Genomic DNA, 20282 nt, shown 5'->3' on the forward strand with positions numbered 1-20282 from the left:
TAAATAGTTATTTAATTATTTTTAATAATTACCTGGTGGTGCTCAGGGGTTACTCCTGGCTCTGCATTCAGGAATTATTCCCGGTGATGCTTGAGGGACCATATGGGATGCCAGGACTCAAACCTGGGTCAGCCACATACTAGGCAAATGCCCTGCCCGCTGTACTCTCTCTCCGGCCCTGGAAGTTCATGCTTTCTATCGATTAATTATGTGTAGCAGTTCTAGGAAGGGGGTGAGTTGCCTTTAAATGTTCTGAGCCAATCATGCACTAAGAGGGAGATGTATATAAAATAACCTGGGCCTGTCTGGGAGGAGAGTGGCGGGCCAGGTCTAGAAACTGAGTGACAGTGGGAACGCCGAGGGTCTCCTGAGACAGCTGCTTGTGCTAGCAGAGATATCTCAGCCTTCGAGGCACCTTTGGCATGGGAATTAAATGCGGCATCTTCTTTTAAAAAAAAAATTTTTTTTTATTAATGAGTCACTGTGAGGGCATCTTCTTAGGGAGCTTACGCAGAACCACTTCACTCCTCACAGGCTGAAATTGGGGGGCTCTTTCTTTCTCATGGCTGCTCAGGCCTCAAGGATGCCTTTGCCATCTTGCTTTTGGCTCCTTCTTCCCAACCCTCAGTGCTCCAGGAAGGGGTTTACAGGTAGGCGGTGGGCTAAGAGGGCACGTGAAACATGCAGGAGGGAAGGACCCCTCCAGAGGGAGGCCCCAGGTGGGGAGGCTGAGGCGCAGAGACGGTTAGGGACTTCAGGGCCCTTTGCTCATGGGGTGCGGTGAGGTGGGGGTAGGGGCACAGGGCTGGCCATCGGGGGTCAGGAGATGACCTGGAGGGAGCTGGGGATGGCTGAGCTCATCGGCTTTCTCTCCAGCGTAGGATATTGGCCTCAGACCCCAGGGAAGTACATTTTGTCAGATTCCTTTTAACATCTTAAATGCAGTGTCTCAGTTGGAACATACAAGGGAAGAAAGAGGAAACGTCCATCATCCCATCATCACAGCTCCTTAGCTTTGAGTGTTTTTTTTTGCCTTTCCCTAAAGATGCATTTTGCCTCGTGCTAACCACATGAGCATATAATGGCGCGCCCCGGACTTTTCACTTAGCTTCCCCTGAGAAGTGCTTCAAAGTGGGCGGGAGCTCAGTCCAGCCCTGCCCATATAAGTGGTGGCCTCTGAGCTTATCTGGGAGTTGGACACAAGGACAGCACTGAACATGATTAGGGGGAGGTCACAAGCACAGCGTTCAGGCAAGGGTTTGACACAGAGAAGAATCTTCTGGAACAGGCCTGCCTCCCACATAGCTTCTCTTGTCTCTGTGGTTGGAGACACTTTCTTTTTCTAAAGGAATGAGCTGTTCAGGAGATGAAACCTTGGCCTGGTTGAAGAAGAAAAACCAGTCCAGGCCTCTGAGAAGATGTGGTCACTTTTCTAAAATGAAACTTTGCAACATTTCTGCCTTATGCACGTTGTTTTATTTAATTGACATCATTAAATAGATACAATTTTGTATTACTCGCATAATGATTTTATGAGAAACACTTCCCTGTGTTACGGTAATATTTTCATAAAAGATTTATTTACTTATTTATTTTGGGGGCCTCCCGAGTGGTGTTCTGGGGGCTCGGGGGGAGGGCACAGTGGGGGGATCTCTGGTGATTCTTGGTCAGTGCTGTGCTGCTCAGGCCGTGCCATGCTGGGGTTCCCTGGGTGGTGCTGGTGGGTGCTCAGGGAACCATGTGGTGCTCAGGACCGAAGCAGGATCAGCTGCATGCAAGATATGTGCCTTAAACCCATACCATCTCTTGGCCTTCTCTCCCACCAGTTTAGAGGGTACGGATGCATTCACCACCCGGGCTCTGTCAGAACCCCTTGCTTGTTTACATCTCTTGGGTTGTTAGCCATCTCTCACGAGTATAAATAGGCAGCCCTTGGGCTCTCGGGCCAGGCCTACCATCCGGACAGGTGACCGAGACTTGAAACTGTCCAGGGTTATACCAGGGTCTCAACAATCTTCACTGGCTGCCATGAGCAGTTGGGAGAAGGATGGTGAGCAGCATGGGGACAGCCCTTTGTCTTTCTGGAGGTCATCTTGGAGAGACTGAGGGGCACCAGCGGCAGTTGAGGCTGAACTGGGGAAGTGCAGAGGAGGCGGCGCAGGCAGAAAGAGGTCCTTATCCTGTCAGTGTGCAGTCTGAGGTGGGAAGAGTGAGCATAAAGGTTCAAGAGGCAGCCGAGAAGGTGAAGGACTGGAAACAGGAGGGTGACGTGATGAGCGGAATTCTGTTTAGTGGAGATCTTGGCCCTGCACAGTGCATACGGGAGGGGAATGGGGGCATTTATACGGCGACATGATTACCAAGGAAGAAGAGACACTCAGGAGAATCTCTTGTTTCATCACTACCGCTGCACCCCTGACTCCTGAGGGAAAGCCAAAAGCCTTGCAGAACTGTTGGTTCTGTCCTGCCGTGCTCCTGGAGCTGTCCACTGAGAGCCCTCACCTGGAAGGAGCTGGCCTTCGCCCGGTGTGGGGAAGAGATGGGGGTCTTCCTCTTCCGGTCCCTCCCCGGATCCCACCGTCTTGCTACTTGGGGTTGTTCCTTCCTTCCCTGAGCTGCGTTTCCTCCTAGTCTTGTCGGAGGCATTACATAAATCCAAAGGTTCTCAAGCGAAAGATCCGCATTGTCAAAGTTGTTCCAAAGTCTGCCGTCTGCAGCAGATGGCCTGCTGACATTCCCAGGCTGTGTTTTGAAACTGCATCTGCTTCCCCCCGTTCCTGCCGTCACGTAAAGCATTCCTAATAAATGTTTGCCTTTGAACTGGTGCAGGGGGTTGCAGTGCTGGGAGTTGCATCTTGCTGTCAGTCTGCTCTCCCCTTCCAAGGCTTAAGTGTGCAGACCAAAGGGGTGCCTCCCCTTAGGCAGCCATGCCTGGATGTCTCCAAGTGATAGTCCGAGGGCAGCCAACCTAGAAACCGCTGCTGACTGGCACCTGGTCACCTCCCCTCTCCCGGCCCCCCCCCCCCCACCCGCCGCGTGCTCTGCGGTGGCCACCCTGGCTGCAGGGCTGCTTGCTTTGTTAGCGTCAAGCAGCACTTGAATAATCCTGAGTTTCTGGGACCAACCACTTCATTTGGGACGCGGCTCAATATTTTTATGATCTGAATCAAGTGGACTTGGCCAGAAGACTGAGGGTTTCTGTCTGTTTGGGATTGTGTTTTGTCTTTTTTTTTTTTCCTTCTTGCCTACAACCCAGGTCCTCCGGGGTAAGCGTTTCTCTGCCTCTCCAATGTAATTCACTCCCTTCAATCACCCTCAGCTGCATTCAGCCAGCGACAGCAGAGCACATGGATGTGCCCGACCTGTGACTTGGCCTTGGGGATATATTAATCCACAAAATGAGTTCTCGGCTCCTCGGGGGCTCTGGGCCCCAGTGGGACATAGGAAGACTCATTTAGCAGTGCTTATGGGCGTGGAGAATGATGGGGTGGGGGTCAGACTCAGTTTCTGCCGTGGCTCTAGGGGTCACCTAGAGCAAAGGGGTTAGGCCTCTTTCGAACCGCTTTTTGCTCCTCTGTTGAATGGACACGAGTGTCTTGTTGGTTTCGGGGTCTCCCTGAATGATGCTCAGAAGGCCTGGGGCCTCAGCTGTGGTTCATCCAGCGGGGTCGGGGGTTCAGTGCAGGAGTTTGAGAAGGCGCTGCTGCTAAGACTGTTTAGTGCCAGGGGTGACTCAGCCCACCCTGGCAATGCTGGGGTCTCCAGGGCCATACACCCGACTGTGTTCAGAGGACTAAGTGGTCTCTGGGATTGACTCCAGCTCGGGTGCATGTTAACTGCTGTATTGTCTCCCGGCAGCAGGAATGCCGAGTGGAATCTCTGAGCGTCAGTGAGACGGAGCCAGCGAGAGGCACAGGCCTGAGCCCAGGCGTGTTCTGGATCCCTGCAGAGAGGAAGCCTCTCTGGAGCTACCTGTGCGGCCGTGTGGGTCAGAGCCAGGACCACAGGGCTCCACGCTCACCTCTCTCCCTCTCTTTCTCTCTTCCAGCCTGTGACCTCATGACCCAGGGCATTCTGGCCTTGGTCACGTCCACCGGCTGTGCGTCAGCAAACGCCCTGCAGTCCCTCACCGACGCCATGCACATCCCACACCTCTTTGTCCAGCGCAACCCGGGAGGGTCGCCGCGCACTGCCTGCCACCTGAACCCCAGCCCCGACGGGGAGGCCTACACCTTGGCCTCGCGGCCCCCCGTGCGCCTCAACGACGTCATGCTCAGGCTGGTCACAGAGCTGGGCTGGCAGAAGTTCGTCATGTTCTATGACAGCGAGTATGGTGAGTCGGGGCGGGGCACAGCTGAGGGCTTTGCTCTGGGGCCCTGGTGGGGCTATGGCCAGGCCCAGGGATGGCCCAGGCCCTCAAGCTCGGATCTGACACATGGTGCTGAGTGCTTCTGAGAGGGCCAGGTGGGGGCACTGGCCAGCGGTCTGAACTGAGTGGGTCGGGGGGTTGCTGGGGCCCCACCTGGAGCATCGTGAGTGGAGGAAGAGCTGCAAAAAGCCAGATCCGTAGATAGGCACTAAAGTTGCCTAGCAACACCACTTTATCATGACAGTGAAGTTTGAAGCATCTTCGAGTTTTCAATAAAATATTAACAAACTGCTGGCGGGGATCCAAAGGGCTGTGTGCAGGCAGAGGTGGAGGCCGGCCTGCCCGAGCCCGCCCCAGGCCTGTTCTTGAAGGATTGATGGTCCCTCTCGCTGGCTGGGAGGCCCAGCCTCCTTGCTTCCCTCTGCTCTGATCTGCCGTAAGATTTAGGGTCTCAGACAAAGGGGCTGGTAGAGACCCCCGAGGGTCCTGGGGCCAGGCTGGTATATGTGGGTCTGGGATCACTGGCCCTGGCTAATGACATGGCATTGTTGAAGACTCTCATATGAAGAAAAAAAATCACAATTAGCTAGATTTGAAAGCAGAAAAATGGGGCTTCTTTAGATTTTCTTACTGGTCCTACATAGATAAGAGATGAAATGGCTTTCTGTTGTGTGTGCTAAACTTTTTCTATTGGTATTTCTTTTTTTTTTTTTGCTTTTTTTGGGGTCACATCTGGTGATGCACAGGGGTTACCCCTGGCTCTGCACTCAGGAATCACTCCTGGTGGTGCTTGGGGGACCATATGGCATACTGGAAATTGAACCCGGGTCGGCTGCATGCAAGGCAAACGCCCTACCTGCTGTGCTATCAATCATTCCAGCCCTGGAATTTCTGATAGTCACATGCAATTATGAAAAATACAGCAGAGTGGTACATACGCAGGTTCCTGATGGCAACATGCACCATATGTGCAGGGTGCCCAGCAGGACTTGTTTTGACCCACAGGCCTGTTCATGCTTTAGTTTACACGTACCTGGGTGAGTGTCTTCACCTCTGTCCCCTTGTCCCATCTGGATCCCAGGACCGTCCCAGCCAGGGTGCCAGCTGTGCCCGCCCAGGATTCCTGAGCATCCCTTTTAACAGTCACAGCATCTGTGTCACTGGTCTTTCAAGGCCGAGTCCCCTAGTGCAGGGCAGGATGGAAGGGATGGGTGACCAGCCCTCCTCAAAAGTCCTGCTTTGTCTCTGAGTGAAATCACTCCTTCGCCAAGAATGTAACTAGGAGGAGAACCCGGCATATGTTTGCATTTGCCTAAATACTCTGTTTCCCTAAGACTGGAATGTTGTCCTCAGCTCTTGAGCAAATATGCTGTTCGGAGCCTTCCAGGAGGAATTGAAAGAGCAAACAGTCGCTGTGCTGCAGGAAGATGAGGTGGGGGTGCTGACGTGAGGGTGGCTCAGGACTCGGCACTGAAACTGGCCTCTGTCCAGGAACTGGCCTCTTCCTCTTGCTCCATCCCTGGCTGGGGCTGGGAGCTGGAGTCTGTGTCACAGTCCCGAGGAGCCCACAGGACCCCGGCCTCAGGGGCCCCGTTTCCCCGACCACACTCAGTGCTGGAGGCTCCATGGTGACGTCTGGGCTGCTCTGGGGTTGACCGTGGCTGTTGCAGGGGCTGGAGAGTGCAGCTGGCATCCTGGGTGGGCACAGCTGGCACCCTGTCTGGGACAGTCCAGGGATCTCTATGTGACAAGGCAGCGGAGGTGAAAACACTCACCTGGCTACGTGTAAACTGAAGCATGAGCAGGCCTGCAGGGCTTCCTGCACATCCGCTCCCAGCTCCTTTGCTCCCGTCTGCTTGGTCTGTGCAGACCCCCCGAGCTCTTGGTCCTCTCAGGGGTTTGGAGGAGGCATTGCTGGGAGCTGACCACCACCTCTGGGCTCTGGTAGTTCTTGCAGATTGAACCACACCAAGGACGCATGCTCAAAGTCTGCTTTCTTTGTCTGGCGCCCTTTTCTCCACTCAGCTCCAGAGCCAAGTCTTCAAGGAAAGGGTGTGGCGTCTCCTTCCCGTCCCCTGGAGGGGTAAAGCGGAGAGAATGAGGATGTGGCTGGCTTTTGGGCGATGTGCGCTCCCAAGTGCGGGTTCTCTTCCCTTCTCTGATTGATTCTTCTGACACGTTCAAGCCCATCCTCCACCAGACACTGCACTCATGCACCAGGCTGTCAGCGCTGTGAGAGGGACAATGTGCTTCTGACTCATGTAGCCCCACTGTGTGAATAGACAAACTCATGTATGAGAACCCACAGCTGTCGAGCTATACTTCTTTGTTTTCTTTTTTTTTTCTTTCTTTTTGGGTCACACCTGGGCATTGTTTAGGGCTTATTCCTGATTTTTCACTCAGGATTCACTCCTGGTGGTGCTCAGGGGACCATATGGGATGCTGGGAATCAAACCTGGGTTGGCCATGTGCAAGGCAAATGCTCTACCCACTGTACTATCGCTCTGGCCCCAATGTCAAGCCATTGTCACATGACAAAACAAAAGTGGGGGGGGGGGAGAGAGAGACAGAGAGAGCGGGGGAGAGGGAGAGAGAGAGAGAAGAGTTCTGTATTATTTCCCTTTTGAGAGAGGGAACATAGGCTAGTGCACATGCTTCATTCTGTGGAGACTTTCTTGTTCCTTCCCTCCAGTGAGTATACTCCCTCTCCCACACCCCCTGCTCCCCCTCCCCACTCTCCTCCTTTCTCTGCTACTCAAAGAACCTCCAATCAAAGCTAAAGCTGGATATGCTCCTCTGTTTTGACATGAACATGTTTGCTGTCTTTTTTGGGACTGAAGTTGGTTTGCCAACAGACTGGTGTTTATCAATAATTCCCTAAGATTCAGGGTAGCCAATAACACTGGTGGGCCACTGCAACTTCAGTGTTGTTGTTGAGTAGGTTGTGGGCTCAGCCATAACCAGTGTCCTGGTTTTTGCATGAAAACCATGGTTTTCCCGGTGCAGGGGAAGGATGGCAGCAGTGTGCCCTGCGTGCTGATTCTAACCTGGAAGTGGGGAAGTGGGGAATTGAAACCTCAGAGCTTGGGGCCCAGCCTGCAGCTGCTGCTGTCCATAGTTCTGACCATTCGACCACAGGGGTTTTGAAGTTCAGCACTTGATCTTTAGATTCTGTGCAGGACTGCATCCTTTGTTTGTTCTGGACATGGTCCCTCTGATTTGGTCCACTTGGAGGTCAAGTCTCTGTCCCAGGGCATTTGCTGCAAACCTTGGACCATCTCAGCTTCTATTGTCTGTCCTGACTGTGCTGCTCAAACCCGGACCACCCGCAGGCCCATTTTCCAATGTACTTTTTTAGGTAAGCTGAGATAGTGGACGCCCAAATGCTGTCAGGTGCATGTGCAGTCCCAGGAGTGCAGACCGTGACATTCCCTGGGCAGGGCTGACTTTGGCCCATGCCAGGGTTGTGGGTGGATTTCTGTTGCTGGTGTCTCCAAGACAAATGGTGCCTCCAGAACTCCTCTCCCCGCCCCCCCCCCTACTCTCCACATCACTGTAGCACTTGCCGAAGATGAGCCCAATTAGAAAGCAAATTGAGTGTAAAGATGGATTCATTCCTTCCAAAGTCAAACAGAAATGATTTGGGGATATAGTCGCTTTTTTTTTTTGGTGTGTGTGTGTTTACTGGACTCTTAATATCTTTACATACATTATGTCATTTAATTTGACTGTCTCAGGGATGTGATTATTACTGGATTTTACAGATAAGGAACACGAGGCTCCGGGAGGTTCTTTCGACTTGATAGGCACTATCGTGTCTTGTAGTCTTGGGCTCGCTAGGGTTTTGCTTTGCTCTCCCCTCTCCAGTCAGGCAGAGTTGATGCTAAGGAGTAGGGTGGGGGGCGTTGGTTTAGAAGAGACTTCTTATGCCCAAGGCTGGTGTGCTCAGTGACTTTAGTGAATGTCATACATAAAGTCCTGCTCTTGCTCTGGGAGGCTTTGGTTCTTCTTCACTTGCTTCTCAGCCTCTCTTTAAACCTAAGAATATCCTGCCCTATGTGACACTGAGAGCTCCTGGCATTTGAGTCGGGAGTCAGGTGTCAGAGATGTAAAAGTGCTGGGCCCTGAGACAGAGCTTGGCAGTGGGGTGAGAGAGAAGTTTGTATGTATGCGGTTTACAAAATGCAAGATGTGCCATTTGGTAAAATTCCATCAAAAAATACTTGTATGCTTGTTGTGACAGCGAAAGGAAAAATAAAAGAGAAGCTGACATTTGAGAGAGAAAATTTGTAACATTAAAATACCAAAAGTTTGGATTGAACAGAACAGAGAACTTTCAGACTTAACCACATCAAATGCTGGGATATTCATTTGTATGTTGGGATGGGGCAGAAGCTGCAGTCATAATTTCTTCCTAGCAAATACATTTGAATGCGGGGGTAGTTGTGATGGAATCTTTGAAACCATCGACTCATTTAGCAGATATCCACTAAGGCTCAGCTGTGTACAATGATTTTTAAATTATTTAAGGCACTTGTTTTGGACGAAATAGGAGGGTAGAGAGACTGGACAGAAGCTGTGCAGAGCTGAGAGATGAAGCCAGTTCCCAGGCCGCTTTTTTCTCATTGCATATTTGGGATATTTTGGTTTCTGGACAAGCTAACAAACCTGGGAAAGGTTGTTAACTTGACTAGAATTTTAAGAAACAAAATATTAAATTTTTTTTCTTTTTAAGAAAGCTCAGAAATTTTACAGAAACTCTCAGGGCTCTGCATGAGGGGTCATTGTCTATTTGTGATAGTTTTGAAATGTCAAAAAATTAGCAGTGTTGTATATTTACAGTGTATATATCAAGTTGGGCTGGGGCGATAGCGCAGCGGTAGGTCATTCACCTTGCACGCAGCCGACCTGGATTTGATTCCTTCGTCCCTCTTGGAGACTGCGGCAAGCTACCGAGACTATCCCGCCCATAGGGTAGAGCCTGGCAAGCTACCTGTGGCATATTCAATATGCCTAAAACAGTAACAACAAGTCTCACAACGGAGAATTTACTGGTGCCCGCTCGAGCAAATCGATGAACAGTGGGTCAACAGTGCTACAGTGCTATATCAAGTTATAAAATGACAGTACAGTGAACTTGCATTGCCACATACTGTTTGTTTTTTCAAAACATAAGAAAGGGGAACTGGAGATATAATATAGGTACTATACTTGCACACGACTGACCCAGCTTCAATTCCTGACATTGCATATGGTCCCCTGAGCACTATCAGGTATGGTTCCCATACCTCCAACCTCCACCCACAACCCAAAAATGTAAAGGAGGACCTGGGGGATGGCTCAGGGTTAAAAGTGTCTGCCTTATAAGTCTGAGGTCAAGAGTTCGATCCTTGGTGGTGTCCACATGGGGCCAGTCTGTTCCCTGTGGCTATGCTCCTTGGCACCCCTGATGCTGCAACTGAGTGTTTGGGTTATTTCTCATAATCAGTTGTGAATGTGCACCAAAGCTGGGAAGTATGATCCCCAGCAGCCCGGCATCTGGAGGTGGGTGAACACCACGGTCAGCAGTGTGACCTCCGGCATGCAAGTGTGTGAATTACGCAGCGATTCCAACAAGCACTGTGCCCAGAGGGTGTGCAAGCACCTCACCTGAAGAGTGTGGCCACTGGAAGATATGTGCAGATGCCACAACCAGGTGCATCCAAACTCTGGCGAACACTGTAGCCAAGTGAGAGAGCACCACGAACAGTGTGTCACCCCCAGTCACGGTAGCAACAACAACAACAGAGCAGAGGGAAGGTGAAGGAAGCCATAATAGGGCCAGAACCACCCACACTTGTGGTTGATTCCAAACATTGACCAGTCCTCCTGTTTTCCCTGGCCATTTCACTCAGCATAGTACTATCCATGACCATCCACTTATAGGCAAATTTCATGACTTCGTGTTTTCCTAATGATTGCATAGTATTCCATTGTGGAGATGTGCCATAGTTTCTTTATCAATTTGTCTGGGATGGGTGTTGGAACACTGTGTAACTGAAACCTAGTCACAAACAGCTTTTTAAGGGTCTGTATCACAGTGATTCAATTAAAAAATCTTTAAAAAATAATAAGTGCCACTGCTGAGGATGAAGAGGTATGAGGTCGAGTGACCACACTGAGCGGCCTCTCGGTTTTGGGTTTCTGTATTTTAGTATTTTAGTAACTAAGTCCAGAGAGATATCTGCCAGAAGTTGCATCATTGCCAACTTGTACTTCTAAGTTACATTATATTTGAGCATTGTATAACTGAGATTTAAACCTGAAAACTTTGTAACTTTCCACATGGTGACTCAATAAAAAAATTAAAATAAAAAAAAAGAAAAATAATAATAAGCACCAGAACCCTGCTTGGAGTTTACACTAACCAGCTCCTTGAATTTTCTCTATTGTTTCCCTTGCAGGTATGGATCCTAATATCCACATTGCTTAGTTTTGCCTACTTGTGAGCCTTAAATATGTGGAGTAACACTTTGTACTTTTATGGTTGCTTTTTATCACTCAGCGTTAGATTTTTGAGGTCCATTTGATTGAAGCTGGTGGGTACATTCAATCATTTTTACTGTGGTCTAGCATCACCTGATTTATTGCTCACTTTAAGTTATGGGAATTTGGGTTATTTTCATGTTTTTGCTTTAGAAATAATGCTGATTGGAAGGTTTTCATAGGTTCATAGAGTGTTTTTTTTGGGGGGGGGTTGGTTTCCATGTGTGAGGAGGTCTTTGAAGTCTATTCCGAGGAGCAGAATTGCTTGACTATTAGGTCTGTGTGTAGTTATTCCAAATTACATTCCAGTGCTTTCCTCCCTATTTACATTGCCATCTGTAAAGTACAGCAGTTCGAAACTCCTCAATCTCATCAACACCTGGCATTGTTTTTAATCTTTGAGGGTTTTGCATGAAATGCTATATCACAGTGATTCAATTTGCATTTTCCTGATAACAGATGAGGTTGAACATCTTTTCTTATCTTTATGGGCTATTTTTGTTATCCTTCCTATGAAGTGCCTATTTATAGTTTGTAATTATTTTGCCCTTTACAAACCGAGGCTTGGACTGGGAGGTGGCTCAGCAGTAGAGCACATGACTTGCATGAGTGAGACCCTGGTATTGATATCACACACACACACACATACAGACACCCGAATGCACATTCACACACACACCACATTAAAAATTAAAATTGAGGTTTAAAAAATTTTTTTTGATGCCATAGCAAGAATCTGGAAGCAACCTGAGTGCTCAAGAACGGATGAGTGGATACAACAGGGAAAACAGTGGTTAGGAGGACTGGTCAATGGTTGGATCTAACTACAGTTGTGTGTGGGGCTGAGGGTAGGTAGGATGGAGAAGAGAAGAGACCGGTGTGACAATAACAGCTGGGAATTATCACGCTGGACAAGAATGGAGTGTTGAAAGTATGCAAAGGGATATTCTTGGTAACCTTTCAGTATCAGTATTGAAAACCACAATGCCCAGAAGGAGAGAGAATGAGAGAGTGAGAGAGAGAAAGACAGAGAGAGAGAGAAAGAGAGAGAGAGAAGAAAAGTGCCTGCCATTGAGGCAGGCCGACTCGGGTGGAGGGTGGGGGATGATGAGAGGGAACCAGGGGACACTGATGCTGAGAAATGTACACTGGTGGTGGGATGGGTGTTGGAACACTGTATGACTGAAATCCAATCATGAACAGTTCTGTAAGGGTCTATCTCACAGTGGTTCAATAAAAAAGTTAGAAAAATGTTTTTGGGTTTGACAAAGTCTGAGTTTCTGGAAAGTTCTTTACAGTGTTGTCAGATTTGTATTTAATCAACTTTCACTTAAGAAGTTTTTCCCCTCTTACACATTGATGAGACTGTGTTATGAGACAGTGTGTTTCCTCCTCTATCTCTCCTTCTGAGCCAAAAATCCCTAAAGTTTTTGGCCACATGTGTCAACAATATACACACGTATGTGTGTATTTATTTAGAAATTACACACACTGTCATTCTCCAAATGGGATATCCAAATGTGTCTAGCTACCTACTTTTGGTATCTGTCTCTTGGCTGCTTTTTCTTCCTGTCCCTCTAAGAATCATCTCACAATCCAGGGTCTCTAACATCCATGCCTCGTTCTGGAGGCCATTGCTCTAGGTGCTGTGCCTAGCACTTGCCGTGTGCCTCCATGTCCAGCAGCATCAACTATGTGCAGAGACCCTGCAGGACCCTGGGGATGCCCTGGTAAGCAAGAGGGTCAGGAATCAAGTTTCCTACTTTGCCTTGACAGTCCAGTGGATGAAGCCATATTGGATAATGTCAGCTGGTAGAAACTACCCCCTAGGAAGCAAAGCAAGGAGATGGGGTAGTGATGGTGAATGACCGGGAAGGTGAGCGGGAAGCCACCGGGGATCCGAAGCTCACCGAAGGCCTCTCGCGTGTTGCGTGAGGGGGAGACCACCATGCCCAGGTTTAGGGGGAGAGTGAGTGTTCTGGGAAGAGTGAATGCTGAGTGTAAAGGATCTGAGGTGGGAAGGAAGGCCTGTCATGAGCTGGGAGCAGGAGGGGCTGGAGAAGTTAGAAATTTGGAGGGCAGGGTCCCTCCCAGAGATGCATCCTAGCTGCACTGCGTACCAACAGGGGATGAATGGTGTGTGCTGCCAGGGGTTAAGAACGGAATGAAGTGAGGGACTGAAAGAGTCAATCTGTGAAGGGTTGACATCACCTAGAGGGGTGCTCAGCTCACAAATGATATTAATGAATGGGATGCATGGAAACTTGTTTCTCCTTGGTGTGCCCCGTGGCACACAAGCTTCCTATCCACCTGGCTCAGGAACTCTCCTGCCCTGCTGACCCAGACTCAGTCACTGAACCTGTCCTATTAGAGGAGCTCACTGAAAATTTGGCAAATAAGAGAGTTTAAAATGGAAGCCAGGTTATGGAACATCAGATTTTGACTAAATAGAGAAGGGATTTTAAAAATCTTTTTTTTTCCCTAACTGTAGAAGAATGTTATGTAGATTCTTGGTCTTTGACATCTTAAACAAGAGTGGGATCCTATTCAGCATATTGCTCAGTCCCTGTTTTCCGCTTTGTGTGTTGGTTTTGAGACTCACTGGAGCATAGGGGTGAAGAGTGTGGGCTCGGGAGAGAGACCGCCCAGGTGTACCTCCCCCACACCATCCACCACTGCCACTATCTTGCAGAAGTGACTTTTGCTGTTCATGGTGGTCATTGGTACCCAAGGTCCCGAGCAGCTCCATGTCCTTGGAATCTAGCATTGTACCCCTTGGTCTGCTTTATTGAGTATTGTATTTATGAGTATTGCTGGGAGTGATACTGGGTCCCTTCATACTGCTTAGGAAGTCCCTCCCATAATGAAAAACAATCCAAAACAGGAAATTGGGCCCATTTCCTCCAATCTACGCTGAATGTTAAAGTTTAAGAAAATCTTTTCAGATGTGTCAGGGACCAGATAGACATCTCACTTTGTTTTTTTTTTTTTTTTTTTTTTTAAATAATTTTATTGAATCACCATGTGGAGGGTTACATAGTTCTCAGGATTATGTCGGTTATACAATTCTCAAACACCCTTCCCTTCACCAGTGCCCATCTCCCATCACCAACCCCCCCAGTATACCTGCCACCCCCTCCCACCTCCCCAGTCCCCACCCTTGTACATGATAAGTTCCACTTCGTTTATGCCTTATCTCGATTACATTCCATGTTTCAACACACAACTCACTACCATTGTTGGGGTTTCCCCCAAAAAAGGAAAGCAGTCCTATTGCCAAGGAGGCATTTGATAGTTCTCCACTGCTAAGAATATAGAGATATTAAGTCCCGCTGTTTGTTACATAACTTTTCTTTTTCCCCCTTGCCCCGCGCCACCGAGTTCACGCCTGTTTGGTAATCGCCACGCTGCCTGACAAGGGAAAAAAAAACCGAAAAGGATGGTTATTTCCCGTCATCGGCAGGCGTGGGGCTCTGGCTTAGTTGATAGACTAGTAGAGTTTCTGCAAGCAGTTTCTGGAACCGAAGGGCTTGCGCTGGTATCGGCTCTGGCTCGAGATTCCACCAGCGTCCCACTGTTCCATGTACATAATTTTTCCCCTTATATCCCATTCCCACGCCACCAGGTCTGTTTGCTTAATGGACATCACACTATGTTTGACACCACGCCGCGTTTCTTCCCGAGAAAGAAGGATATTTCTTCTCAGCCGGCGTGGGGATATAGCTTAGTTCAGTCTAGAGAGATGGCTACCACTTTGATTGCCTTCAATATTTCAGCAACAGACTTACTATTCTTGTTAGGATCTCCCACAAAAGTCCGACCCATTAAAAAGGGACATATTACATATTGCTGATGCTAAGATGACATTAGGTCGCGCGGCCGCGACAGCGGCCGCGCGGTTTTGGGTTTCTGTATAAAGTCCAGGAAAAGTACAACCAGAAATATCACTACAAACTTTTACCCTTTTATGGTGCTCATAAGATGAAGAAGCCTAGAGAGAGGCTCGGCGTCTCCATTTTGCGCTCAGGAAAACCTCGGATCCTGCGCTGTGCTCAGGGGGGAGGTGTGGAGAGAGAGAGAGGTTAAAAGAATTGGGGGATGCCCGGCTCCCACTGTTTCAGCGCACCGTGGGGTCTCTGGTCCCATGCCGGAATTAGTTCAGTGGGCTGTTTGGAGTCCAAGAGCGCTTCCTTGGGCTCTTCCATCATGCTCGCTCCGCAGCAGGGTCCAAAGGGAAGCACACGTGGGGGAGGTGGGTTTAAGTATCTATCTGCTGTGGGCGGGGGTCGCCGCCCCCGCCCCCTGGGGCCTCCCGCAAGCGCGCGCGCCTCCCGTTTCAGCTGGGTCGCCGTCACCATTTTGCGCTCAGGAAAACCGCGGATCCTGCGCTGTGCTCAGGGGGGAGATGTGGAGAGAGAGAGAGGTTAAAAGAATTGGGGGATGCCCGGCTCCCACTGTTTCAGCGCACCGAGACATCTCACTTTGTACATTCACCTTTGTTCCATTACTGCGGATGTTGAAGAGCTCTTCATTTACATTGCCTACGATCATGAATTGCTTGTTCCTGTTCAAAGAGGATGCCTGTTTTCATCATAAGAGACAGCAGAACAGGCAGCATCAAAGTGAACAACCCCACCTACCTTGGGGATAGGGCAGGCAGCGCCAGCTGTTCATACCTCCCTGACTTAAGCATCTATTTCCCTTTTGCAGGCTGGACGAAGTGTGCTGTAAGGTTCTTGTAATAAAGAGAGAGAAGGAAAGAAGGTGTCTGGGCCTCAATGTCGTAAAGCTGAAACCTTGTGCTTTACATTGACAGCATATAGGGCCTTTCTAGCTGGGGGTTCACCGTTTCATCCCAGATTCCTCACTCAGATGCAGCCTCACCCTGCAAGTTCAGTCCAGCAGTCTTCCACGACCCCCCCAGGCTCTGCGGTCACCTTTGGGTTGAGCTTTCCTTGGGGCTGATTGCACAGCAGTAACATGGTGACTGGGGAGTGCTTCCTGGAGGAGATGATAGATAATTCAGGGCCTAAAGGACTAGGAAGTGTTAGGCAAGCAAAGAGCACTGGGAGGAAGAGAGCAGGGAGAGTACCCCTGGAAAAGGAAAGGACGTGCTAGATGGCATGGTGGCAGGGGAAAATGCGAGAAAGAGCAGAGTTGGACTATGGGCTGTGGCTGGGGACCAGATGGGAGCCAAGGCCAGGTGGGTATTTGAGGTCTCATCGATGAACTCAGAGTCCCCAGAACTCCGATGAGCCGAATTATCACTTATTTTTCATACCCAGTCCAGAGATCTGAGAGCAGACCTTGGGCATGGGGGAGAGAGACTTCATCTCCAGAAAGGTCAGGCCCTTCTGCCGCCTGTGTAGACTCACTGACTACAGGCAAAAGGGAAGAAGCTTAGTGCACTGGGGTGGGTGGAAGCAGGGGAGTGATGATGACTGAGGGGAAAGCTCAGACCCAGTGTCCATGCAGGGGCAGGTGATCTAATGACCCAGGTGTAGGTGCATAATAGCTCACATCCTGTGCTCACGCTTGAGCATGTACCATCCTGTTAGCAACCGTTTGAAGGTGGGTTTTTCTATCCCTGTTTGACAGAGAAGGAAACAGGTGCACTGACCAGAAGGGATTTGCTCTAGGTCAGGTGACGATGGCTGGGATGGGGGCACAGACTGGTCGGTTTTGATGCCCCAAACTTGCCTAACACATTGCAGCCCCGCCGCAGCTTCTCCTCACGGTCCTCAGGCTGCGGGGAGCTGACGCTGCAGGACTGCTCTTTCTGTAATGCTCACGGATTTATTGTAGCAGTTTGGGGAACAGTAGTAATTGCCAGCATCTTAAATGTCCATCCACAGCAAATTGGTAAGATACATTATGATATATACATTTAATGAAAAACTATGGTTCTCTATGTACTCAGAGGCAGTAGTTCCAGCACACTGCCCGGTTAGCCGACAATAGCAAGGCGAGGACGGGGGCGGGGAGCGTTGTTCTGAGTAAACAGCTCCCATCGGAATGTGTCCGGCGTCCATTGGACACACATGCGCGCAGGAAATGTTAGGGAGCAATGGCTTGGGACAGGGAAGGGAGGTGTATTTTCCCATTGCATTTATTTGGGGTCCACTTTCGAGCTTTGTGTCCAGTGCAAAAACAAATTATGAAAATAAAAAAGCTCTGTGTGGTTGCCACCCCTTTCTACTGCTAACTGCGCTGAACCTCAGCTCATTTCAGGAACAAGGATGGTCATTTCTGACCCGCAAGGGTAGAGCACCCAGCAGAGTGCCTGGCACAGGGCAAGGGGTGATGATCACGTGAATCACCTGTGAGGGCCAGGGTCACAGTGGTCAGCATTCCCCTCACAAGGCTAAGGAGAGCCAAAGGATCTTCCAGAGTCTTGACATAAGAGGTCCAGTTCTGCTCTGGGGTGTTGGATTTTGAGGGAAGGGCTCAGGACCGTGAGCTTCGGGTGGCCTGCTGGCTCTCAGTGTGCCTCTGGAGCACTGCTGGGCGGGGCACTCAGTTTCTCTGATCCACAGCCCCATCGGTAGCTTGGGGAGGAAACGACGCACCCTGGCTGCTGTGGTTGCTGTGTGGATTAAAGGAGTCAGTGTTGGCCAAGGGTGCAGCTCAATAAAAATTCATGGAGAAACTTCCTGCTCACGAGTGGCTTGTGGGTGCTCATTCTCTCTTGGTCTCCAAGCTGGTGCATTTTTTTGCTATGACTTGTGCTGCAGCCAAGCCATGTCTTGGTTGCGTCTTGGTACTTGGGGAACTAACGGACTGTTAGGAGACAGGACCTGAACCTGCAGGGGACATTCCAGGCGCCACCCCCAGCAGTGAGGCTGAGCTCCTAGGTTCTCCATGTGGTCACGGGTGGTTCTGTGGACCCATCTCACCTCTCAGCCGAACAGTTCCTGGGTTCTCATGGCAAATACCTGGCAGCTGTTAACACCTCAGCCCCGAGTTTTATGGAAGTGAAACTCCCCGGAAGAAGGAGAGTTATTAGGACCAATGCTGTTTTAATCAGTGCTCAGCGCAAACCACGTCTCCTTTCTGGCCCCTGGCAAAGCAGGCCAGCTGACTGAGCTGCCATGGTGAGCGATCGCATTAATCACACATCGTATCATTACGGCATTAGCTTAAATGGAAGCAATAAATACTTTTTCTAGATTAAATGAGTAAGTGAGTTTAATTGCTAGGAAACCTACTCAGAAGTTCCACAATAACTTTAACCGGGATGAGGGTTCTGGGTTTTGTTCTTGAGTCTAATTGCAAAGCAACTGTACTTTTGGGCACATGAATTGTATTCACTGGAAGATTCAAGGTCCTCGAAAGTTCCCTTGCTCTTCTCTTCCTGCTTGCCTCTCAGGGCCTGGGGAAACGCCTGACATGGTGTGAGTAAAGGGACAAAGGAGACTCTGCCCATGGCCTGCGGGGACTCTGGTGCTGGCCTCTTCCCATGTCATATCTCAGTGCTCCCCTGGCGATCACTCTCCTGCCGACCCTCTTCCTTTCTTATATCTCCTTAGCTGCAGCACACACAAGAATAGTCTTTGCTGTTAGAGCCCAGAAAACTATATCCTCGGGGCAGTGTCCCTTGCACGCTCTCCCCACCCACCTTAGGAAGAGCATGGCTCTATTTTACTCATTTAATTATTTATTTCTGGGAGCTCCCAGACAGTACCTAGAGGCTCTAGGGGCTCATCCTGGCAATTCCCAGACAACTGGGCCATTAGTTCAATGCAGGGGCCCCGGGATGCAGTGTTGCTGGGTCCCATAGTGCCAGGATACTTGGGGAACATCCAGTGGTGCTCGCCTGGTGTCGCTGTGTGGGGTGGGGGATCAAATCTGGGCCAGGCATGTAAGGCATGTGCCTTAACCCTTGTATTTTCTCTCCAGCCATTTTAAATAAGGACTCACCAGTGGTATCCAGGGGCCCAAGGCTGCTCCTGGTGACCCGAGGTCTTGGGGCTGCCAAGGCCCTACTTGGTAGTGCTGGGGTTGGGTGGGGGGGCATTGGCGCAGTGCCAGGGACTGAACTTGAGGCTTCAGTCATTTCCTGAGAGTGACCAGGACCCTCAGCTCTGGAGGTTTGGAAGGGAATATTGAGGTGTGGCCCTAGCTGTGTGCTGTTTGAAGTTCGTCTTATCTTCCTTTAATCTGTGGGTGCATCAGGTAGCTTTGACCCTGGTTGATTGTAGGACATGGGGTTATGGCCATCAGGTAGAATGTAAGCATGTCTTTCTTCTGAGGGGATGCACCTGGTGGTGCGTAGGGACTCACTTGCTGCCAGTGGTCAGGGGCAACCATAGGGTGCTTGGATTGAATCTGGGCTGCTGTAGGCAAGATATGCATCCCCCCCACCCCAGAATGTCTTTTAAGGAAGGCACTTCAGCACCAGCCTGGTAGCCTCCAGCTTCAGTGCCGCCTGGGGCCCTGGGCAGCCACCTATGCTCTTGCTCTGTCTCTGAGGGCCTGGTGTGAGTGGGGCTGGTTAGGAGAGAGGGAGAGCAGAGGGAGACATGGCAGACAGGGAGGGGAACCTGGGGAGCCCTTTGTGCCTTCATAGTTCATCTTAGTGCAGGCTGAAGGCATCTCCGGCAGGGCGGAGAGCCTGCTGGTCTGCTTGCTAGTCCGAGAGGGTTCTCAGCCTTTGCCTGGCAGTGTCCAGCAAATATTGGCTGGTGGCATGTGAAAGCTTATAAGCACAGGCTTCAGTGTTAGAGAGAACTGGGTTTCAGTACCTGCTTCACGGCTGCTATCCTGCGAAGCAGCCATGGACCCCAAAGAGCCACGTTTTTCTGATCTGGCAGGTGGGCATCCCTGGCCAAGAGCCTCGTGCTTAGAAAGCATCCCCCTGCCTCTCATGCAGCAGAACTCGGCCAGGCAGTAACTGTGGCTGTGACTCACTGAATAGAGGCACGTGTCAGGGGCCCATGGCTGATGTAGGGACAGTATCTGCAATAATATTTTGTGGGGAGCCCCTCTGAAGCAGTGCTCAGGGGTCCTGATGGCCACTTCCATGATACTCGGCCACCCAGGCCAGGTAGTTCAATGTGAAGGCCCGGCGGTACATTCTGCTTGGGCCCACTGGTTCTGAGAGTCACCAGGGCCACCTCCAGTGGTGTTCAGGGGTCTGTAGAGCTACACCAGGTTGCATTGTGGAGCCACATGGTACTGGGGATTAAACCATGTATGCAAATTAAAATTAAACTGTGCCTGTGCTTACAAGACCTGCACCCTGGCCTCCGTGTGCTCTCTCCCCAGCCCCAGAGAGTATTTTTGAAACAGATTTCAGAATGTCTTGCTCTTGGGAGTCTCAAGAGACCGGAAAGTTCTGGAAATGTCTTTCCCTTTGAAGTGTCCTATGGGAAACCTCCGATATAAA

The 20282-nt window shown here is 50.1% G+C and overlaps 1 protein-coding gene across 2 annotated transcripts in view; it reads left to right on the top strand.

Annotated features, from left to right (window-relative positions):
* The window catches only part of GRID1 (glutamate ionotropic receptor delta type subunit 1), a 755119-nt gene that overhangs the window by 152218 nt on the left and 582619 nt on the right, over positions 1-20282 (top strand). For both annotated transcript variants that reach the window (XM_055118918.1, XM_004607420.2), the window contains exon 3: positions 4049-4333. In XM_055118918.1, the coding sequence (XP_054974893.1) occupies positions 4049-4333 (285 nt within the window). The remainder of the gene's footprint in view (positions 1-4048; positions 4334-20282) is intronic.

Source organism: Sorex araneus, chromosome 11, assembly GCF_027595985.1.
Source record: "Sorex araneus isolate mSorAra2 chromosome 11, mSorAra2.pri, whole genome shotgun sequence".
Taxonomy (NCBI): domain Eukaryota; kingdom Metazoa; phylum Chordata; class Mammalia; order Eulipotyphla; family Soricidae; genus Sorex; species Sorex araneus.